Genomic DNA, 25,354 nt, shown 5'->3' on the forward strand with positions numbered 1-25,354 from the left:
AGTAAATAAGCTTACGTAAATAATAAGACAAGTCAAATTGAAAAACTGTCAAGCTTTCCGGTAAAAATATTTACGAGACAAAAAAACTAAGTCTGTCATATGGAAATTACCAAAAACCACCCAAAAACCTATTTTTTCAACATTTTGCCTTCCTCACTGAGGTAAGGCTATAATCCTGCTCTAAAAATAAACTTTCTACTAAAAGCTCCTAGACCCACCTTCATGTATACATTTCTACTCAGAATCGAAAACTGAACAAATGTCTGTGTGTGTGTGTGTATGTGTGTGTGTATGTGTGTGTATGTATGTATGTGACCAAAATTCTCACTGAGTTTTCTCAGCACTGGCTGAACCGATTTTGATCGAACCAGTTGCATTCGACTTGGTTTAGGGTCCCATACATCGCTATTGAATTGTTTGAAGTTTCGATAAGTAGTTCAAAAGTTATCCATAAAAATCTGTTTTCACAAATACCCGGATCTCAATTATATGCATGTAAACGATGTCCGGATCCATCATCCGACCCATCGTTGATTAGGTAATTGAAAGGCCTTTCCAATTAGTCCAAGACATTGAAGATCTGGCAACCCTGTCTCGAGTTATGACCACTTAAGTGATATTTATGTACTTTTTTGAAGCCGGATCTCACTTAAATGTATGTAAACTATGTCCGGATCCATCATCGGACCCATCGTTGGCAAGTTAATTGAAAGGCCTTTCCAATGAGTACAAAACATTGAAGATCTGGCAACCATGTCTCGAGTTATGACCACTTAAGTGATATTTATGTACTTTTTTGAAGCCGGATCTCACTTAAATGTATGTAAACTATGTCCGGATCCATCATCCGACCCATCGTTGGTAAGGTAATTGAAAGGCCTTTCCAATGAGTACAAAACATTGAAGATCTGGGAACCCTGTCTCGAGTTATGACCACTTAAGTGATATTTATGTACTTTTTTGAAGCCGTATCTCACTTAAAAGTATGTAAACTATGACCGGATCCATCATCCGACCCATCGTTGATTAGGTAATTGAAAGGCCTTTCCAATGAGTCCAAACCATTGAAGATCTGGCAACCCTGTCTCGAGTTATGACCACATAAGTTATACATTGTGTTTTTTTTCTGGATCTAAAAAAATGATGAAACCACTCATATACCCATTTTTGGTAAAAAGTGAGGAAGGCATCAACCACATAGGTGGATTAAGTTAGTTTTTATTTTTAAAACCGCTGTATCTTCCCAAGGATTGGACTTAGGACAATGGTCAATATGGAGACTTTTATATAAAATTGTCTGGAAAATCGACTTTCGTATTCGGTTTTCGAAAATTTTGATGTTTAGAGCACTTTTGAAAGAATCAGTTTCAGTAAATGATTTTTGTATTTTTTTAGGTGAGTTGCTCCATCCTGCATTTTTCGTGAGTCTTTTTGTAGCATCTTAGGCTATTTTCACAAAAAATTTGAACAAAAAAAAATCGTGGGCTCACCTTCAAATTTGACTATTAAACTTAAAAATCAAAAAATCTCATAAAAGTGGATAGTTTTTTTCATTCAGTGTTTTTTTTCGGAAAGCCCGTCAAACAAGTTTGTCTTTGACCACTTTTTGGTACGATGCAACGGCTTCGAGATACAGCAATATTTAAATTACGAGATACAAACATATTTAAAACACTTACGCCCTTCTCAAATGTCATTATGGCTTAAATAGGCGTAGGATAACATGTCTACAAAGTTTGATTGAAATTGGAGAGGGTCGGGTACAACCGATTTCCTATTTGACATGGAATTGCTCGTTCAAAAAAAATCCTCTCTGATTTTAAAAGAACATGTTTTAGGATTTTAAGCACGTTCGAATCAAACAATAATTTTTTTTAGTTTTAGCACTAAAGTTTCATGTTTTTTAAGCTCTATATTTTTTTTACCTCTTATTAAGGATAAGGATTGTTTTTGTTGACTTCTTTGTATGTTTTTTCCCTTTGGGCTGAAAGGCTAAGACCGCAGTTGTCCATTTCGCCACTTCTTTTTGTCTTAAACATTAGTAATTAGCAATTTTGACTTGCTCTTTGTGGCATTACACTCAAACCCCGATGGTTTGACACCAACTGTTGTCAAACGAACGGGGTCACTTTTTAGTTTGACACCCTTTTTACACTGAGTTCACACACACTACCAAACGTTTGTTTTGATAGTTTGCGTGAGCGCCGTGTAAAAAGTGACAGCTCGTCACTTTTTAGTTTGACTTTGACCAACCATCGGGGTACAAACTAAAAAAAGTGTCAAACGAAAAAGTGACCAACCACCGGGGGTTGAGTGTATGTGAAAACTTGTCACTATTACCCTCTAAAAAATGCTCAGGGTGCCAGTCTGATTGTCGAATAAAATAGGGCTGATGTAAGGCCGACCAGGTTTTTTGGGCCTATTTTGTGCATTTTAGTGTGTTCCCCTGAAATTTAAAGAATAATTGTAGAAATTATTACCTCTATGAGGCTTCATCTTTAAATAACGTCACGCTTAAATAAGCCAAAATGGGTCATACATGTTTCTAAATATTTGCTAGACCAAATCTCACCCTCAGACCCAGGGGGATGCTTAAGGCCGCCATCTTAGGTGATTGAGATTGATAACGCGCGCAAACTGCGCACAGTGAAAACAAAAATATTTCTTTTATTAATAATTCAATTTTTGTTATAAGAATTACTGTAGCAAATTTTGTTGATTCAAACCTCGTACAGGCTGATTCTACAAAACTTTTTTCTGCGTGAGTAAATGTCACAGTTTACACAGTAGTTAAGTTAAACGTTTCATGTGATAAAAGTACAACTTAAAATGAGGTCATCGGCCCGATGTGTGCTTAATAATCCCTACTTTAGTAGTTTATTTTGCAAATAAATTGATAAAAATCACCTCACAAACATACACTAACTTTTAAACGTACATTGCGGTAAAATTTTACATAAAAACAATAATTACTTTATTTCCATTTTATGCCAGCAGTTTTTGTACTTTTTTTACAGTGCGCAGTTGCTTTGTTTTGATTCCGTAACGAGCAGCTGTTCTTTTGTGCTGGAGCCGAAGTTAACATTTCCCTTTCGTTCTGGTGCCGAAGTTGACAGCTTGTGTTGGCCACGGGCAAGCTGCCTGTAGTCAACACAAGCCCCCCTGCTCAGACCCAATGCATGTTTCATTATGAAACCCTTGATGACAATTTGCTCATTCTGATCGGGCTATCTGAGGACGTGAAACACGCGATCCACATAATCCACAAACAAGACACTTTCAAAAAAGAAAAGGCGCAAACCAAAATAAACAAATTTCGTGCTAACAAGTTTTGATATACTTTATTTAAGTTTTCTAGTGAACATTCTAATAGTTTTGGTCTCAAAATGAGTCGCATGACTGACAAGAAGGAGCGGTACAACTCGTTCAACGATTTGACCGCCCTGACGCAGTGCCTGGTGGATCGGAACATTCTGATCGATTTGCGGAATGAAACTTCGGTCGCCGGCAAAATCACCAACGTCGATGGGTACCTAACACAATTTGTTTGAAATGTTGGAGCTTTATAACATGTTTGATTCTTTTGATCTAGGTTCATGAACATTTCGATGGAAAATGTTGTTTACATCGACGAGCTGGGCAAACAGTTTAGGATGGACGAGTTTATGATCTACCCGAGGTACATTCGGTACATTCACATTCCGGATGAGGTAAGTTAAATACACCGATAGATTCATTTTCCATTGCCAAGATATAAACCAGCACTGACATTGTGCTATTTACAAAGTTAACGTAGCTTAATTAAATAATTAAATTTGAGTTTCATTATATTAAAAACGCGATTTGTTAATACAGTGATGATTTAACAAATTCTGTTCCAACGTTTCAAGATATTAAGGTGCAAACAAAACATTCCATCAGTCAAAGTGACATTTCTCGCTGTCATCGCGTAGTTATTGTTATCGTTGTTTTGCTCTCATAAAAGGTTGATTTTCTGTACGTTCGTCACTCGTATAGTCGTTCGTCGCGCAAATAAGTATTAGAAACGTCCTTGAAATTTTCCTCAAACAACAAATATTGCCCAAGAGCACAAATCACACACAATTAAAAGTGGGACATGAATGAAGAGTGTCACGACTGTCAGTTAGTTCCAAGATCGTCTGACACTGGTGCTGGACAAAGTAGTAAATTTTGCTGCTCTCAGTTGGAGTCTTGTGATGAAAACAGGTGTGTGTTATCAAACAGAACAAATTGAGATTATATTAATGGATAGTGATTGTATTTAGCTCGAAAGAAGGATTAATCAGGGTCAATGGCAGACGGCAAAACGAAAAGTGATAAACACGTACGCAAAACAGTGAAAAATTAGTGGAATTTCGATGCTTTGTGTGTGACCTTTGTCGCAGAGAAACGAGGCCCTAAACGATAAAGAGAGAATGAAAAAGTGTGATTAGTAAAGTTGAGAGAATCAGAATCAGTGAAAAAAGGTTTATCGCCAGAGCATACAATACATCGACAGAAGAACGACGTTACGTAAACCTTGGGTGTCATCTGCTCTGTCCCGAAGGAGCTGTGTTTGGGAAGTCGCATAAAACAGTGAGTATTGAAAGTTTTTAAGACCAATCAAAGAAATTAATTAAGTTTTAATATTGTCGGAATTAATTTTTAATTTTAATGGTGAATATGCATTTTTTTATTTTTGAAATTTTTAAGAAATTTAGTCTGATTTTTTTTTTTAATTTGCTCTAAAATATTGTTAAATTAGATTTTAAAAATGAAGTTTAGATCCAAAACAAAATTTTCGAAAATGATCTTGTTTAGATTGAAGTGTAGATTATCATCAATTAATAGCATTGAGCTAATTCTATAATTTAAAGCTTGAAAAAATAACAAATTTAATGAAAACATAGATTCAACGACTGTTTAAAAAATGCCCCGGGAATTCCCGGGATTCAAAAAATATTTTCCCGTTTCCCGGGAAATTCAAAACTCGGAAAAATTGAACTATACGGTTATAGCGGTATACGCACTTCGGAAAGAACCGGTCAAGAAAAAAATCAAACGGGCAGCAGCAGCAGCGAAAGCAAGCTGAAAGGGTCAAGAAAAGCCCCAAGAAATCGCTCCCTTTCCTGTGTTCTGTTGTTCGTAAAGCTGTTTCTTGGCCCCTTTCCTTCCGATCTGCATACCAGCCTTATAATTTGAATTCAATACTTCTCGGTTTTAATTTGATTTCAATACTTTTAAATTAAGGGGTTACATACATGTAGAAAATCACAAAATTTCATATTACAGAAAATGGGTCTCATACGAAAGGCCAAATCTCAAAGGCCGAATCCCGAAAAGCCGAAATTCAAAAGGTCGAATTACTCGAAAAGCAGAATTCTCGTAAGGCCGAATAATCAGGGGGCACAAAAAATATTTTTTCGAAAAACTTCAAAATTTTAATGAAAATTAAAGTTTAATCAACTGAAAACCAGTTAAAATGCATTTTCCCACGTTTGTAATCATATTCAGCAGGTTTGAACTCCTTTGATAACATTTTAAATTTTCATGAAATACCAATGTACAGTCCCACGAAAAGTTTTTTTTTGCGAAAACAAAAATCCGTCAATACCTTGATATTTTTAAAACTAATGATTGGTAAGCAACTGTACTGCCGTTCTACGCATAATTGTCCCATGTCAGTTTTTGACGATTTTGACTTTATGTCATTTTTAAGTTTAGTCTGATGTGTACTTTAAGAAAAACACATAAAATCTGGTACTTTGTTCGGAAACTCATCAAAAACAACACCAAGTCTGTTTGTCCCATCGTTGAACTTCTACGCATAATTGTCCCACCAAGTATTTTCTTACACGGAATCATTAGTTTTACTAATCATTGTGCCTTGTTTACCTGTTGTATAGCAAGAGGATCACAAATAAGGTTGATAAACTGCTAACTGGGGCGATTAGGGACACATAGGGCGAATAGGAACCCACGGGACAATTATGCGTAGAAACACAGAAATCGGTCGACAAATTTCAATCGCGTTTTTCTCAGTTGCACTTTTTTGAACATGGGAGAATTATGCGTAGAACGGCAGTGTACGCCTGTAAAATGCATTTTAAAACACTTTTTGCATCCAAATGTTGAAATCTAGGCTTGTAATTAAAATTTTTATATTTATATATTTTTTTCCGCCACCCCCCCCCCCCCCCCCCCCCCCCTTGAACTTGGTCAGAGCAGAGGCACATAAATTTCAAAGAATATAAGAATATTTGTAACGGCCTTCTGTAACAAAATTTTTTATATTTTATATTTTTAAAGTTTCTATTTATTTATCTGTGAACATCATAATCAATGAAAATCGTGAAATTATGAACAAAATTCTGAATGCCATAATTGGGTACTAAAGCCCTATGTAAATTTTTATCTACAACGGTAAAAAAAACACGATTTAAAACAATTTCTGATCACTTTTTTTCATTTTAATGCAATTTTTTTTTATGACTAGACAACATTTTTTGATGAATCAACTATGGTCCCCTTGGAACGAGCTGTCAAGTAGGAACTGTTCTGTCAAGAAGGACCGCGAGGTTAATTTTCCAAAATTGATTTAAAAATCCATTTTAAACTCTTTGTGGTCGTACAAAGGGTCATTGTACTCAGAAAAATAAGCTTTATTTATCGCTGTTAACAATAATATCAGCAATCTAAGCTTCATTTAAGAACCCAATTATTCTGCCTTTCGAGACATTTGGCCTTTTGAGGCAATCCTCAGAAAATTCAATAATTTGGCTAAAAAATATGATTTTCAATCACTCTTGAAATTTTCATGAAGATATTTCGTTACTAAATTGTGTAACAGACGATTTAAGTTCACAATTCTGCTATGCGCAAAGCAAACTGTCAAACTTTGTGAATGTTTTTCTCAAAACACCTAGTTGATTTACGGGTGCCATGATATCTAGAGATGGGATGGACCAAATTGGCTAAAATTTGGGGTGAAGACTGCTTTTTTTAAAATTACAAAACTCAAAAACTGACGATTTTTTGTATGAAAAATACAAAAAAAAATATCTTTTTTTAAGTAAAGTTTTTGAAATCAGCTTTCGTCATGCACACAGGACCGGTTTAACGAGTCTTCACCAAAATTTTGAGTCGATTTCTTCAAAGCAGTTTTGAGATATCGTGGCACAAAGCTTTCATTGCATGCTAAGGAAAATTTGATGCTTTTGCAGGGAAAACCGTTGATTTCGTAGACATCGGATGTTTTGCCGATGCGCCAGCTCTAGGTACAACGAATCCATATCTGGAGTTTTTTTTTTTGAAAAGGTCCAATAAACCAAATTTTCAGTTTTTGTTTTTTGGGTGTTTTTAATACCCCTGACTCAAGGCGGTTTCAAAAACACCCAAAAAGCAAAAACTGGAAATTTGGTTCATTGGACCTTTTAAAAAAAATCCAGTTATGCTCTCTTCGGGAAAAGTATTCTCCAGATCATTCCCCTTAGGCCTCACCATACCAGAAGTTGGTGCTTGATTTTCCCAGACCTGTAGGACCTAATATCCCATATTAATATCCCATGTAAACTTCAACCCTGATGCGCGAAGCCAATTTACAACCAAATGCGCTGAAATTTGACATGAGAGCCCCTATGGGCATGCCCTACAAGGGGAACCATACTAAAACTTGATCGGAGAACTTTCTGAAAACGTACCCACTCTAATATACATCAACATAGGCCAGGGGTGACCAAAGTATGGCCCGCGGGCCAAATGTGGCCCGCGAGGTGATTTTTTGTGGCCCGCGGACCCATTTTGAATAATCATGTAAAATGGCCCTTTGGATTTCATAATTCTTAAAATTAAGGTTTAGTGAACATTTTCAGTTTTTGTTAACATATAACTAATGATTTATCCATACTTTGATCCTGAACATATGAAACAGATATTATGTTAAAAAAATCTATCATATTGAAACAGTTTCACAAGTGTGAATGTGATTGAAAACAGTTAATTTCGTCAAAAACTTCATTAAATTAGTTATGAAACGTTGAGTACACAATCAAAATCAAACCATCCACATTAACGACCCCCGGGTCTTTTGTGGTCTCTATTGCAAGTTTGTGCTCGAACCTAGGAGTCCGAAGGCTTGAATTTGGAGAACACCCAAACCTCTTTTTACTCCAAGGAACCTTCCACCCCAGTGTTTGAACTGACGACCTTTAGATTGCGAGTCCAACCGCCGCCAGCGATTCGACCGGAGTTTGGTGTGGTTTGGTGTGTTGTTTGTACTTACAGGAGACAACTCCTACACCTGGAATGACTTAACGGCCTAACAACCAAGGCCGGGACCGACATTTTACTTCCTCATCCGATGGAAGGTTGCAGCAGATGGGAATCGAACCCAGAATCATCCGCTTACAAAGCGGACAGCGTAACCATTCGGCCACGCACTGCCACTGCCGTTGAGTACGTAACATCTGATTCAGTCTGTTGAAAATGTATTAAATTATTATTGAAATTGGTGGAATAATTGTGGAATAATATCTTTGCAACGATTTTTATTTTAAAATATTCCATTTCTCCTTATTCTTGGAGAAATCACCTGTTTTAAAATATTTTTACAAAAAAATAATGTTAAAATATAAGTAAATTCAGTTATAGGGGTAATTCTCTACCAACTCACACGAAATCGGGAAAAGTTGCCCCGACCCCTCTTCGATTTGCGTGAAACTTTGTCCTAAGGGGTAACTTTTGTCCCTGATCACGAATCCGAGGTCCGTTTTTTGATATCTCGTGACGGAGGGGCGGTACGACCCCTTCCATTTTTGAACATGCGAAAAAAGAGGTGTTTTTCAATAATTTGCAGCCTGAAACGGTGATGAGATAGAAATTTGGTGTCAAAGGGACTTTTATGTAAAATTAGACGCCCGATTTGATGGCGTACTCAGAATTCCGAAAAAACGTATTTTTCATCGATAAAAACACTAAAAAAGTTTAAAAAATTCTCCCATTTTCCGTTACTCGACTGTAAAAAATTTTGGAACATGTCATTTTATGGGAAATTTAATGTACTTTTCGAATCTACATTGTCCCAGAAGGGTCATTTTTTCATTTAGAACAAAATTTTTCATTTTAAAATTTCGTGTTTTTTCTAACTTTGCAGGGTTATTTTTTAGAGTGTAACAATGTTCTACAAAGTTGTAGAGCAGACAATTACAAAAATTTTGATATATAGACATAAGGGGTTTGCTTATAAACATCACGAGTTATCGCGATTTTACGAAAAAAAGTTTTGAAAAAGTTACTTTTTGCGTTTCTCTTTGTTTCGTCGTCCGTGCCTGTCGCGGGTGACCATGAACGGCCATGATCGATGACGACCAACTTTTTCAAAACTTTTTTTCGTAAAATCGCGATAACTCGTGATGTTTATAAGCAAACCCCTTATGTCTATATATCAAAATTTTTGTAATTGTCTGTTCTACAACTTTGTAGAACATTGTTACACTCTAAAAAATAACCCTGCAAAGTTAGAAAAAACACGAAATTTTAAAATGAAAAATTTTGTTCTAAATGAAAAAATGACCCTTCTGGGACAATGTAGATTCGAAAAGTACATTAAATTTCCCATAAAATGACATGTTCCAAAATTTTTTACAGTCGAGTAACGAAAAATGGGAGAATTTTTAAAACTTTTTTAGTGTTTTTTTCGATGAAAAATACGTTTTTTCGGAATTCTGAGTACGCCATCAAATCGGGCGTCTAATTTTACATAAAAGTCCCTTTGACACCAAATTTCTATCTCATCACCGTTTCAGGCTGCAAATTATTGAAAAACACCTCTTTTTTCGCATGTTCAAAAATGGAAGGGGTCGTACCGCCCCTCCGTCACGAGATATCAAAAAACGGACCTCGGATTCGTGATCAGGGACAAAAGTTACCCCTTAGGACAAAGTTTCACGCAAATCGAAGAGGGGTCGGGGCAACTGCTGTGTGAGTTGGCGGAGAATTACCCATAGAGCACACGGAGTATTTTTTTACAAAAATATTGTACAGCCTAGCCTGTTGGTCAAGACGTGTAAATTGCAATTTTTCTGATATTTTTTAAAATTTAAGCTAGTGAATAAAACTGTTAAAAAAAATAATATTCTGTTCTCCAGACTTTGAAAGTCGAAACTGACAAAAAAATACATGCAACTTAAAAAAAACTGCAGCTGATACTTTTATTTTACACTTTTCTTATTTGAAATAACGCCATTTATGTTTAAAAAAAAAACATTTTTCACTAGAGCGTCCGATTTCCCGTCCCGGGAAAAAAATCCCAGAAATTCCCGGGATTTTCCTAAAAAAAAATTTCCGTTTCCTGGGAAAATTGTAAATTTCCCGGGAATTCCCAAAATTAAAGAGGAAGTATACATTTTCTTAACTTTTTTGCACATTTTTTTAATTTACAAGAATAAAAATTTATGCAAGAACACAACTTTATTTTATTCAATTCAATTTACTTCAATTTAGTTCAAAAAGAACAAACTTATCAGTTCGTCTGAAAATTTTATATCAAGGTTTTTTTCAGATGATATAAATTTCTGAAGCATTCAAAACTGGGAATAGATCTTATTTATTTGTTGGACAACATTATGTTATGAAAATAAACTATTACAATTTTGGTATGTTTGGTATTATTTGCTGTGAACATTCTTTCAACCTAAGTCATTAATTATGCTGAATTATTAAAAAATCATTTAAAAAACTACTTCTTATTAAATAAAAGGTGCCCAAAAGATGCAAACATATTTTTAAAACTCGCTCCAAATATTGAGTTGTTATAGCATAAAAATGGTATTTCTATTGAAAAAGCAGATTTAAAATTAAAATCAATGTTTATTTATTTATTCATGAGCTCAAACTAGTAAGATTTGTTATAGAAAATGATTTGCCATGAAACCCATATTTTGTTCATTATTTTTTTCATTTTAACTTAATTATTATTATTATTTTTTATCATATACTCTCAAACTGGTCACAGAGAAAAAATTCAAAGCAATTTTATGGTTTTGGAGCATAGATGCGTTTTATTCACTTTCCAAACACTGTGATTGAACAAATAATACCTACATCTAAACAAAAATACTAATCATTATTTTTTGCTACTCTGTATGAATTGAAAGACAGCTTATAAATTAAGAAAATTGATATATTTTCATGACGTTTTATGTTTTTTTACAGATAGTCAAGGCATTAATTGATCTTCACACTTATTTTGACCATTTAGGTTGCTATTCTATACAATTTTGTTGCAAAATATCAATCAGGACCAGAGTCATAACAATTTTCGATACATTTTAAATTTCCCGGGAATTCCCGGGAAATTTGTTGAAAATTTCCCGTTTTCCGGGAATTTTGTAACCCCGGGAAATAAGACGCTCTTTTTTTTTTTTTAATTTATATTTATTCAAATTTCTTTTCCATGTACATTCATTCAGTTAAAATATTATTGAGTGTCCAATCACAAACGATGACTTTTCACCTCAATTTTAAATACTAGCAACTTTCATTTATTCATGAAATATTGTAGCTTTCGCTATTCAGTGATTTCAAATGTAGGAGGTCCTACATGTACAAAAGGGAAAAGGGATACCTTAAAACTAACTTATAAACTATATAAAGAGCGGATCAATGCAGCTGAAGACTGCAATGATTTTTGTCGAAATGCATCAATTATCTTATTGGACATAACATCCAAAGTGTCAACTTCGGCTAATTGATGAAGTTCACTGGTGCTGAACCAGGGAGGAAGTTTCAGAATCATTTTCAGAATTTTGTTCTGAATCCTCTGAAGTTTTTTCTTCCTGGTTAAGCAACAGCTTGTCCAGATCGGCACAGCATAAAGCATGGCAGGTCTGAAAACTTGTTTATAAATTAACAGTTTATTCTTGAGACAAAGTCTAGAATTCCTGTTTATAAGTGGATACAAACATTTAATATATTTGTTACATTTAACCTGGATACTTTCAATGTGATCCTTGTAAGTAAGGTTTTTGTCAAAACCAAGTCCAAGATATTTCACTTGATCCTCCCACTTTAAATTTACCTCATTCATCTTTATAATGTGATGACTTTTTGGTTTAAGAAAATCAGCCCTTGGTTTGTGAGGGAAAATAATAAGTTGAGTTTTTGCAGCATTTGGAGTAATTTTCCATTCTTTCAAATAAGAATTGAAAATATCCAAGCTTTTTTGTAATCTTCTTGTGATGACACGAAGGCTTCTGCCTTTGACGGAGATGCTTGTGTCATCAGCAAAAAGTGATTTCTGACATCCTGGGGGCAAATCAGGCAAGTCAGAAGTAAAAATATTGTATAAAATTGGACCCAAAATGCTTCCTTGAGGGACGCCAGCACGTACAGGTAGTTGATCAGATTTGCTATTCTGATAACATACCTGCAGAGTACGATCCGTCAAATAATTTTGAATAATTTTCACGATATAAATCGGAAAATTAAACCTTTTCAATTTCGCAATCAAACCTTTATGCCAAACACTGTCAAATGCTTTTTCTATGTCTAGAAGAGCAGCGCCAGTAGAATAGCCCTCAGATTTGTTGCTTCGAATTAAATTTGAAACTCTCAACAACTGATGAGTAGTTGAATGCCCAAGGCGAAATCCAAACTGCTCATCAGCGAAAATTGAATTTTCATTAATGTGCGTCATCATTCTATTAAGAATTATTCTTTCGAATAATTTACTAATAGATGAAAGCAAACTAATGGGCCGATAGCTTGAGGCTTCAGCAGGATTTTTATCCGGTTTCAAAATCGGAATTACTTTGGCATTTTTCCAACTACTGGGAAAATATGCCAAATCAAAACATTTAAATAAGACGCTCTATTTTTCACATTTGGCCCGCAAGCTTATGTAAACTTCAAATTTGGCCCGCCACTCTAAAACTTTGAGCACCCCTGACATAGGCAGTTGCCTACAACTTTATATAACACTTTTTAACACTGTGAAATGAGTTCCTACTAACTTGAAGTTTTTTTTTTTTTGTTGGGTTTAGAACTTTGAATAAACCGAATCTTCTTATAATAATTCATGTATATTCAAATCGCTAACCGCTTATCCTCACTCTTCCTACAGCCACTGTACCACGTTCCCTTCAATTCGGCGCGCGCGAGCTGAGAGAAAACTTCGCCTCAAAACGAGAGCATTTCCGCGAGTGTTGACGTGCTACCGCGTGGTGTTCTCTCCCCCCCTCGCGTAAACCTGTATTTGTGCGCCGCGCGACGATCCACACCACGATGCGACCTCCAACGTTAACGTTCCTTCTAGCTGGCGCCGCAACGACCACCTCCTCTTCAGTATTGTTACGACTAGGGCTTAGAGCGGCAGCAGGATCAGCAGTTCCGCGGCGACAGTTTCAGCAGCAAAAGCAACAGCATCAGTTGGGTGGAGTGAGGTGTTATTCGCGGTATTCGGCCAACAGAATCATGACCGGGGTGGACACGTTTCGATTCGCGGATTACGACTGCGTGGGGTTCGATTTGGACAACACGCTGCTGAGGTATCGGGTTGGGAATGTGATTGAGTTGGAGTACGGGATCATGTCGCGGTTTTTGGTGGAGCAGCGAGGGTACTCGGGGAAGTATCTGCTGGAACCGCCGGATGTGGACTTTTTGCAGAAGGGGCTGATTATTGACTTTCAGCGTGGGAACATTTTGAAGTTGGGCCCGGATGGGACGATCCACCAGGCGACGCATGGGACGAAGAGGATGGCCGAGGCGGAGGTGATTGCGTATTATGGGGACGAGAAGAAGTGGGAGGTGACGACGGAGTACTGCGAGAACATGCTGGTGGCTTGGAATGGTCCGCTGTCGGAGAAGATTCGGACGGTGTTGGATTATTTTGATATTTGTTCGACGTTGATTTTTGGCCGGATCATTGATACGTTGGACGAGGCTGCCCACGAGCGGATAGGGAACTACAACGTGTGGCCGGACATTCTGGACGCGTTGGTGTTCATGTACTCGCGCGAGCATTTCGGCCAGAACATTGGCGGGTACTTCGAAGCGTTGAAGCAGAACCCGGACAAGTATCTGCAGCGAAGTTCGCCAAAGCTGATTTCCTTCCTAAGGGAACTCAAAAAGACCAAAACCACGTTCCTCGTAACCGGATCTCACGTAGACTTCGCAAACTTCACCGCGTCGTACGCGCTCGGCCCGGACTGGCCCGAACTGTTCGACGTGGTCGTCGGCTACGCCAAAAAGCCCGGCTTCTTCACCGGTGCCAAACCCTTCATCGCGATGGAAGGCTCCACCGAGACCGACCCGCTCACCCCCTCCCAACTCGAGCGCAACCACGTCTACTCGCAAGGCAACTGGCGCGACCTGACCGTACTCCTCCAGCGTCTCTCCCGCAAGGAATCCCCCAGCTACCTCTACATCGGCGATAACCTCATCCAGGACATGTACACCCCGTCCAAGTTCACCAAAGCGGACACGATCGCCATCGTCGAGGAGATGGCCGCGGAAGGAATGCGTGACCATCCGACCCCGACCCACCCGGACGCCCGTTACCTCCAGTCCCGCTTCTGGGGCTCGTACTTCCAGGCCGGCACGAACCCCCTCCTCGAAGAACCCTCCCTGTGGGCGGACCTCATCAAGCGGTACGCGCGCATTTGCGTGCCCAGCATGGAGGTCGTCGCGGATTACCCGCTCGACCACAGCTACAACAGCTTCACCGAGAGTGTGGCCTGCGCCGACGGGTACTACCCGGCGGAACCGATGACGCTGGCCAACTGAGGCCCTACCAAAGGTGAGTGAGTGTGACCTTTGCGTGACCGACGCTGGTTTTATTTTGCTTTAAATTTTCGGCATCCGCTCTTGTAGACGGTGTCGTCGTCAGTCATGTTGATGGGTGTGAGATTGTTTTGAAAACTGAAAAGTGAAACACGCGATTCAACGCGGTTGCGTGCTTTCGAAATACCGTCTAGCTATGCTGCGGCGTGGCGGAAAAGTGGCAAGAAGTGTGTTATTAAAATTGGTTTGGTTTCAAAGCAGAAAGTTCATAATTATAGTTTAATAGAAATTTGAAACAATTTCAATTTTCAAATCACCCGTTGCGAATTGTGTGGGAATGTCATCACTCTTGCTGATAAACATCGCGATAACTATTTATTGGTTCTCTTGGTCGTCGCGCATTGTCTTTCTTTACATACTCTGATAAGAGGGGTCGTCCCGGTCGTACCGTTCGTGAACGAGCATTAGGGTGGTCCAAATCCGGGCTTTCTCGGGTCTACCCCCTGAAATTAAAGATTGACCCATCACTAGTCTAAATACCAAATTTGAGCTCATTCTGACCACGAGAACCCCTCCCTCTAATCGCTTGAAGTTTGTACCCATGAGAAAAATCGTCAAAATCTATGGAGAAACCCAACTGTTTCAATTATTTACATGTGGAGGGCGCAATAGTCGTCCAATTCATTCATTGAATTTAGAACAACTTTCCCTATGAGGATTTTGTGCTGAAAAGTTATTAGCTTCGTAAAAGGAGCGGCCGTGGCTGACTGGTTACGGTGTTCGCTTTGCAAGCCAATGGTTCTGGGTTCGATTCCCATCTGTTCTCAACGAGATTGTTTAAAATCTGGTTTAACCGAAACCACTAAAAATATCGTAATATTAGGCTTGCAACATGGCTAAAACTGCTGTCTCAATTCGCCCCAGATAAGGCCGATGCAAATATTAAAAAAAGTTTTTGTCCCTCGGCCAAAAAGTCAAGGGGGGGGGGGGGGGGCAAAAAAATAAAAAAAATATAAAAATTTAAATAACAAGCCATAGTCTTCACATTTAAATGAAAAAAGTGTTTTGAAATGCATTTTACACTAGTTCAGTTGTTTTGCAATCATTAGTTTTCAAAAAATCTAAGATCTGACAAAAACAAAAATTGTATCGAAAAAAAAAGGTTTTGCATCGAAAATTTTCAAAAAATCTTAAGATTTTTTAATAAACCCAAACATGCTAAAAATTAAAATACCTCAAGAGACGTCAAGAAAAACAAAAAAAATCTTTATGCAAATCAGAGCGACAATAATTTTGACCGCTATAAACAAAAAAGCAAATTATAAACCAATATAAACGAAATTTAAAAATCTAATAAATGAAATTTAACTTCAAAAATATAAGCTAATAAAAACCAAAATCTAAAATTTTAATATGATTAAATTTTTGATTTCGAAATTCTAAAAGTTGAAAATCTATGAATTTTAATAAAGATTGTGATCCAAATTCCTCACTAAAATTTCATTCGGAAACAAATTGCATTTCCAATATTTGAAATATTTTCTTCTGTAAATTTAAGAATTTCAGAATTCAAGAATTTAAGAATTTAAGAATTTAAGAATTTAAGAATTTAAGAATTTAAGAATTCCAGAATTTAATAAGAATTTAGGAATTTAAGAATTTGAGAATTTAAGAATTTAAGAATTTGTTTTTATTTTGAATTTTTCTCTTAATTTTGATTTTTTGATTTTTTAAGTTTATTGGAGTTTTGAATGTCAGATTTTTAAAATTCTGAATTTGGAAATTTCGGATTATTTATAGTTTGATTTTATAAATTCGTTTGTTTTAATCCGAATTTTAAAATTTTTGATTAAAAAACTATTAAAATGTAATAAAAAGCTTCGAATTTTTAAAATTTGAATTTTGAATGATGGGGCATTAATTTTTAGATGTTCTGATCTTTTTATTTTTCGCCAAGAACGTTTAAATTTAGAAAAATATTTCTACGGGTAAATCCCATCTAAAATTCAAAGGCAAATTGAATATATTCACTATAAAATTAAAAATAAATAAGGTTAAAAAACATTGCTAAAAACTCAAAAGAAATTTAATATTCAGAGCCGGATATATTAAGAAATGAGTTAAGTGTAGTAATAATTTTATTTAAGAAATTCTCAACCATAGATTTAAAAAAAAGTAATCGCTACATAATCTTCAGCTTAATTTTTCGACGGTTCGTATTAAGAAAATACAAACAAAGATTTTCAGAAAAAAATCTACTAATAAGAAATTAGAATTGCACTCAATGGAAAAAACAAATTATCGTAATTGCTGATAATATCTTTCTTAATAAATAACTTGAAAGTAATTTTATCTCTCCCAATTAATTTATTTATCAAAAGTGCCATCCGCGCCTGAGCAAAATTAGTCAGCAAATCCGCGCCGTCCGTAACAACCCTGTTGGTCTAAAACGTGCTGTCCCTATTCGGACTGTAGTCCCGATTCACCCCAGATGACGGTACATTAACTTTGCATGAGACAGCGCTAGAAGAAATCAGTCCACCGGTGGATCGATTCCTCCTGCACAAACTGCAAATGATTTTGTCCACCGGTGGACCAGTTCCTCCTGCGAAACTTTCCTGAGGAAACTGTCCACCGGTGGACCGATTCCTCCTGCACAAACTGCAAAGGATTCCGTCCACCGGTGGACCAGTTCCTCCTGCGAAACTTTCCTGAGGAAACTGTCCACCGGTGGACCGATTCCTCCTGCACAAACTGCAAAGGATTCCGTCCACCGGTGGACCAGTTCCTCCTGCGAAACTTTCCTGAGGAAACTGTCCACCGGTGGACCGATTCCTCCTGCACAAACTGCAAAGGATTCCGCCCACCGGTGGACCGATTCCTCCTGCACAAACTGCAAAGGATTCCGCCCACCGGTGGACCAGTTCCGCCTGAAAAAGTACCAACGGTATGGCAATCTCTGCGGGGGAATTTTATATCTTACCTGCACAATCCGGAACTCCGTGCGTGTCTAAGTCCCTAAAGTGTCACATTCAAAAGAAAACAAAATTATAAGTACCTCAGCAAAATCAAGTTCAGTTCAGTGATCTCAAATTTGCGATTGAAAATCAAAACAAACCCATCTCAATTTTGAGATCACTGAAGCGAACTTCATTTTGCTTGAACGAACTTAAAAATTGAGTTCCCCCAGTAAGCGTGTATCCAGGTTTTTAAGCGAAGATGGCGTTCGAATTGTGAACGTCCGAAATGTCAAAATCGCTCAGTAGCACCAACATTAGAAAAAAATGTGGCTGTCATGCCATGGCACACTTTTTTCGTAATGTTGGTACCACTTAGAAGGTGACGACTCTCGAGATTTTCAATTTCCCGGGAATCGAGAGTTGTGTTTTGCCATTTCCCGGGAATTCCCGGGACCCGGGATTTTTTTAACTGGCCAATAGTGTCAATAACTTAAAAAGAAAAGTAAAAAAAAAAACGTTTCTTTTTAATGAATTCAGATACAATTAATTCATACTAATCCAATGAAATGTAAAACTAAGTAACCTCATTGTTTTGAGGAACTATTTTTTTCATTTTGATTTTTTACCTCAATCTACCAATAAAAAATCGTTCCTTGAGCCTTTTTGGGACTCAAAATTGCAGTTTAAAATGTTTGCGAATCTTCATTCGCACTGAGTGATTTTTCAAAAGTTTCACAAACTTGTTGTTGAACTTATTATTAGATTTTTTGAAGGTAAAAAAATTAAATGCTTATTACAATGAAATGGTTAAATTATTTTAAATTTTCAATAGTACACTTTGTTAAGCATAAATTAAGGCACAAAACAATCCTGAAACGAGCCAAATTAGTTAGACCGTTCCTGAGAACTATGCGAAATATGTTGACGCTTTGCATAGTAGGCCCAAAATAGGGCCATATACCCTATATAATTTTCCATTTGTGCAATATCGTATTTTTGCAATATGATAAATAACGATACAAAGTAAAAACTTTAAGTTGATTTTTTCCTTCTTAAGATCAACTGTAAATGTTCAAAATAAGCAGACACTAACTTTACAAAGAATGCCTGATTGTTATTCCCAAAATATAATTTAATGTGCAAAACACAAAATTACTTATTGACATCAAAAAAGGAAATTACCTCGATACAGCGAAATTGACTTACTTAGAATAAAAAAATAAGACTTATCTTGAAAAGGTTTTCCTTCTTTAAAATAATGAATATTTCATTCCTGGTGCGTAACTGCTAAGAATGTTTCAAGGTAAATTTTGGGGTCGACATTTTTGGTTACTCTCAATTATAGTTATTGGAATTTTTAAAAGTTAAAATTTACACTTTTTGAATAAGAAGATTGGAGAAGCATTGGTTTATTCCATTTTGAAAATCGAACATTGAACATCCAATATTCTAAACTATTTCGAATTTTTCAAATATTTTTCTGATTAAATTATTGATTTTGGTTCGATATTTGTAAGTATAAGCAGGCTAAGGATTGATACCTAAGAGCATGCAATGGCACTGACCTTGTTGCGTGCTCTTCGGTTGACGTCCACGTAAGGAACATCCTGGAAGGAGCGTAACTAACTACATCCGTAGTTCTGTTAGATCACCCGAATTATCTTGATCAGAACAGTATAGCTCTGGTTCCTTGCGAGTGTCCTATTTTCTTACCTCCACGTTGGCTTGGTTTTCATGATGACCTAGCTGGTGGCCTGTGGAAACGGATCGTAAACCTTTGACCACCGCGGGTCAGAGTCGAGACGGCTAAAAGAAAGGGGCGCGACAATGTGGGAAAGGGAAGTAATTTGTGATTGTAGACGGTATTGTTTTGATTCGCAGTATGTTGAGTCAACTGCTGTGGATGTACCTGAAACATCGCACAACTGGGTTTCTCTTCTTTCCATTTTTTTTTCTACCATCTTTATTCTGTTTATTTTGTTTCACTGATTCTCTAACACGCTTTCAGTTTATTATCGTCCACTTGTTTTCGATTTTACTTTCATGATTCTCTTATTTCTCAACGCTTTTCCACTCTATTTACTAATTGATGCTGCTGTAACAAACTGTCTGTTTTCTCTTAATTTGGCAGCGATGTCAATTTTGTTTATCTTTATTTATCTGTTTGAATAATTTTTCATCTGCCCTATAAATTGCACTTAACACAATCTAAGCTTGTTTGTTACCTCTATTTATTAACTAATGTAATTTTTTTTTATCTACTTCATAAATGACTATCTTTCTTTTACTATTGATTCTTCAAATAGTATATTTCTGTCACTGTCCATTGTTTTCAATCTTTACCCTTTTCTTCTAACAAGTGAGGTTTGGCCCTTACTCAATTTAACACAAATATTACAATTATTATTAAATATTATTATGTATTGTACTTTTGAAAAACTTTTATAAAATGCTTAGGACCAAAAATTGTAACAAAACACCGCGACAAAAGAAATAGCAACAGATAAACAGACTCAACAATAGGGAAGATTTCAGGAGAAAACAATACACAGTAAATAACAATAAGTTTTTGAATTCAAACTAAAATTAAAACAGTTTTTGCTTTAATGAAAGTGGATAGGCACATTATAAATGGTTAGGCGCTTATACTTACATCAAACCCTACGTAATGTACCACCCCCGGCCGAGTTAAAATGCGTAACCGGAAAAGAAGGTGTGCATGCCTGGCACGAACACTCAAAGCGTGTTCTAGCGTGCTGCTCGTACTGACTCAGAGCAAGGGTGAGATGTAGGTGTAAGGGCAGTGCGTGTTCGTCGGGAACCTAGTGCATAAGATCGGTCAAGGCCCGTTCTTACACTGAAAATTGCGAATTGCGAATTGCGAAACCCAAACATGCTAAAAATTATTTTAAACGCAGAAGAATGTATTTTAATTTGATTTCAGCTGGTTGCACTTGAATTTTCATTGAAATTTTGAAGTTTATTGTAAAAATATTTTTTTTGCCCCCTGATTTTTCGGGCCAATTTTGAAGGGGGTGACAAAAACTTTTAAAAATATTTGTACCAGCCTAACGGTGCAAAAAAAAAAAAATACAAAAGAAATCGTCCGAGGTCTCCGAGATTTGCTCTTAGTAAATATTGGCACATTTTTTGGAAAGAAGAAAATTGCAGGCCAAGGACGGATGATGCTGATGATACCTCTTCAGTTGACGCTCAGGCGAGGAACATCCTAGAAGGAGCGTCACTGACTACGTCCGTAGTCCTGTTAGATCATTCTTGATGAGGACAGTATAGCTCTGGTTCCTTGTCCTGTGTCCTATTTTCTTACCTCCACGTTGGCTTGGTTTCGTCATCATGATGAAAAAGTGTGACCTTGCTGGTGGGCTGTGGAAACGGCTCGTAAACCTTTGACCGCCGCGGGTCAGAATCGAGACGGCTAAAAGAAAGGGGCGCGCAAATGTGGGACAGGGAAGTAATTTGTGATTGTAGACGGTATTGTTTTGATTCGCAGGATGTTGAGTCAACTGCTGTGGATGTACCTGAGCATCGCAGAACAGGGTCTCTCTTCTCTCCGTTTTTATCTACCATCTATATTCTGTTTATTTTGTTTCACTGATTCTGTAACACGCCTTCTGTTTATTATCGTCCATTTGTTTTCGATTTTATTTTCACAATTCTCTTATTTCTCAACGCTTTTCCACTATATTTACTAATTGATGCTGCTGTAAGAAACTGTCTGTTTTCCCTTAATTTGGCAGCGATGTCAATTTGGTTTATCTTTATTTATCTGTTTCAATAATTTTTCATCTGCCCTATAAATTGCACTGAATACAATCTAAGCTTTTTTGTTACCTCTATTTAATAACTATTGTTAATTTTTTTATCTACTTCATAAATTACTATCTTTCTTTTACTATTGATTCTTCAAATAGTATATTTCTTTCACTGTCCATTGTTTTCAATCTTCACCCTTTTCTTTAAAACAAGTGAGGTTCGAGCCCTTACTCAATTTTTGGAATGATCAAAGAATTATCACTTTTGAAAAACTTTTATAAAATGCTTAGGACCAAAAACTGTAACAAAACACCGCGACAAAAGAAATAGCAACATATAAACACGACTCAACACTAGGAAAGATTTCAGGAGAAAACAATACACAGTAAATAACAATTAGTTTTTGAATTCAAACTAAAATAAAACAGTTTTTGCTTTGTTGAAAGTTGATAGGCACACTATAAATGGTTAGGCGCTTATACTTACATCAAACCCTACGTAATGTACCACCCCCGGCCGAGTTAAAATGCGTAACCGGAAAAGAAGGTGTGCATGCCTGGCACGAACACTCAAAGCGTGTTCTAGCGTGTTGCTCGTACTGACTCAGAGCAAGGGTGAGATGTAGGTGTAAGGGCAGTGCGTGTTCGTCTGGAACCTGGTGCATAAGATCGGTCAAGGCCCGTTCTTACACTGAAAATTGCGAATAATTTTATTTAGTTTAACTGTACTTTTTTAGAAACCAAAAAACACGATCAAAACGGCATAATAAGTCCCTAAAGTGTCGTGATAGGGCCCAGCTTGTGATGATACACAACCTTCCCTTTACTAAGCAATCAAATCCAGAAGGGAAATGCCCAAGTAGCATTTGGCAACATGATAAATTTGACTAAGTCCAGTTTTTGTCTTGTTTTGCTGTAGAAACATAAAAATGACATTTTAGCAACAATACGTTGCAATGTTACAAACCTTTCGAATTGAAAACAACTTTGTAACAATCCATTTCGTTTTGTAATCGAAACATATTGAAAACTTATTGGTTCCATTGTTGCAACATGTGACTTAGCCCGATTTGCTTGCTAAGAATAATATTGAAATCAAAAATCTTTAGATACAGTTCAGCGCAACCATTGGCCCTTTTATCAATTCATCCGTGGCTCAGTGGTAGAGGCAAGGTGTGAACATCTGAAGGTACCAGTCCATTATCCCGACAGGAGCACTTTAGTTTTTTTGTTTAAATTTTTTTTTTTGTTTCGCGCAAATTAAACGTCAACATAATGGCAACATCATGACAACACAACAAACTACTTTACCGACATGCTTAGACAAACAAATTGTTTCTGGAACTTCGTCGTAACAAAGTTGAAACAAGCGGCTTTATGTTGCCAACACAAAATTTTCGTGCGCTTTTTAGGGCACCACGCGTGTTCTAACTATGTTGTGATAGCACATTTTGGGTGTTACGAAATAGTTGCATTTAAGGATCCGCAACAAAAAATGTTACTTGGGTGATCACCAGTTGTGTTCCTCCCAGCCGGGATTTGAACACCGATCTACCGCTTAGGAGGCGGAAGCGTTACCACTAGGCTACGTCAGCTATGTGGCTTGGTCCAAATTTAAATTAAGAGGCTCATTTTGCCAGTTATTTTACAGTAAGGTGGCGAAGGCAAAAAGCGTGGGAATTTTATTGGAAACTGATAGTCATGATTGATATTATTTTTTTGGCCCTCGTGTTGCATGCTTGCCTCTAAGACATACCAAGACAATGAGTAAGGTAATTTTTCTCACACTATAACTCGATATAAAAACAAAGATTCAAATGACTTTTAATGTCTCGATTGATCTGTTTTGACAAGCTACAAATCCTATTTTAATGGGTAAATATTTCGAATGAAGAAAACGGACAAGAATAAAACCAGTTTGTCAAACAAACGCGATTCCCATCAAATGCCTATTTTATCACATTACATTCCCTTTTCAGCTGCGCCAACCCGACCCAAGCAGCGTCATCGGGAGCATTCAGCACAAATCACATCACATCACAATCCGAACAATCAGACGCTGTAGAATCGAATACGGAGCTTGAATCCGAGGGAGCGCCCAGGTCATGTCGAATGACCGCCCCTGACACAGAAAGTAATGTTCAAAATAATTACATTTTGCGCTCCCCCTCCCTTAAAAAGAGAAACAAATTCCACCACCGCCGGTCATAGTTGCAAATATTGCACGAAATTGCCGCCCCACGGGCAGAGCCGCTGACCGCGTAAATAATTCAATAAATCAACTCGAGAGCACTCGACGCGACTCTCGATCTAGGGAGGGATTGTGCAGCGACAATGATGTTATCTGATTTCCTCCCCCTTCTACAATCAGATAGATGAAGGTAGATGTGACACGTTGCAGCCGGCCACTCGAGGGTTAAACGCTCGTGTTACTCGCGGTTTTAAATGGCAAATATTTGAACAGAACCCACGCTGCTCCGCGTGTTGAAGAACTACTAATTGGTACGTGTTTTTTTGCATCGCGACAATAAGTAAATCATTCAAAATTATCGCTTTCTTTCGATTGCAAGCAGCAATAGCAACTAGGTTATAAAAGCCCTAAAGTCATCCCCACATGTAATCGTACTCTTTTTAATCGAAATAATTACGGCTCTTAAAGAGCCAGAAACCACAAAGATACGCTAAGAATTTGTAAATAGTTTAAGACAAAACAAAGTAAAACGAAAACAGTTGTAGTTTGCAATTTTCCAATTGGTACTATATTAGAAGCTTGGCCGTTAAAATAATAATCTCAGTAGCAGAATTGTTGCATATCTTACCTTTCTCATTTAGCTTCAATTTAGCAGAAAACGTTGTCAGTCAGTGTCAGCATCAGCAAGCAGCTCAGAAATAGTCAGAAAGCAGAGATTGTGTACAACACTCACGTAACCCAACTACACCAAGATACCCATATGAGAAGGCTAGACTCTGTTTAAATTATTGCAATTGTTGTGTTTCAATGTTGTTAGGTTGAAATTGTGTAATGAAATAAAAAAACAAAATGTACGCGCAATTTTATCACACCAGCTTGCCGTTTCGTCGAATATATTGTATGTGTTTTTTTTTTGTTTTTCATGATGAAAGAAAGTCCTGACCAGTGTTGTAAATAAATAAGAGTTAAAAAAAACTATCATTTGATGATTCTTGCACCAAAATATCAGAGCGAATGTTGTGAGTTCTCTTCTCTTATTTTGTGCCAGCAAGAGCATTCTCTATGCAGTATGTAAAAACAGTATTTACACCCCTTGGGCGCTATGCACATTTTGTGATGAGACATGTAAACAATTTAAAGTTTGACAGAAACCTAGTACGTTTTGTTCAGAAACTCATGCCGCACATTTTGCTACAAAAAGCTCACGAAAAGATGATTTCTATAAAAAGTTATATTACATATACTATTACAGAAATCGAAAAAGGTGCAAAAAAAAATTGTACACTTTTCGTAAAATTAACATAAATAAAGTTATTTGTTGACAAATCACCAAAAATCCAGTCTCCCAACTCCGAAAAGGCATCCTTGACTGATAAAAAAATAATTTGGATTGAATATAAAGTTTACTAATCACTTAGTATAAAAGATTATATAACTCTGAAAATTTTATATAAAACTTATCTAAACTTAATTTTGTAAACTTTCAATTTAACTAAAAGTCAATATATTACCATAGAATTGCTAAATAAACATTTTGGAGTGGGTATAACACCGTTTGGGGGTCTTTGTATCGCTAGAATAGATTTTTCGTTGGAATTTCATACCAACCCGTAATTACCCCAACCTGGTCGTAGTACCGTAGTACGTTATGA

General features: G+C 36.8%; 1 protein-coding gene across 3 annotated transcripts in view; it reads left to right on the forward strand.

The window, feature by feature from the left end:
- Positions 1 to 3,963: 3,963 nt before the first annotated feature.
- The window catches only part of LOC120414391 (5'-nucleotidase domain-containing protein 1), a 313,824-nt gene continuing 292,433 nt past the window's right edge, over positions 3,964 to 25,354 (forward strand). For 2 of the 3 annotated variants that reach the window (XM_052710218.1, XM_039575566.2), the window contains exons 1-2: positions 3,964 to 4,596; positions 13,121 to 14,794. In XM_052710218.1, the coding sequence (XP_052566178.1) occupies positions 13,282 to 14,781 (1,500 nt within the window). In that variant the 5' untranslated portion in view covers positions 3,964 to 4,596; positions 13,121 to 13,281 and the 3' untranslated portion in view covers positions 14,782 to 14,794. Of the gene's footprint in view, positions 4,597 to 13,120; positions 14,795 to 23,490; positions 24,611 to 25,354 lie in introns of those variants that run through there. The other variant, XM_052710217.1, reaches the window with a different exon arrangement.

The sequence above is a fragment of the Culex pipiens genome, chromosome 3, assembly GCF_016801865.2.
Source record: "Culex pipiens pallens isolate TS chromosome 3, TS_CPP_V2, whole genome shotgun sequence".
NCBI lineage: Eukaryota > Metazoa > Arthropoda > Insecta > Diptera > Culicidae > Culex > Culex pipiens.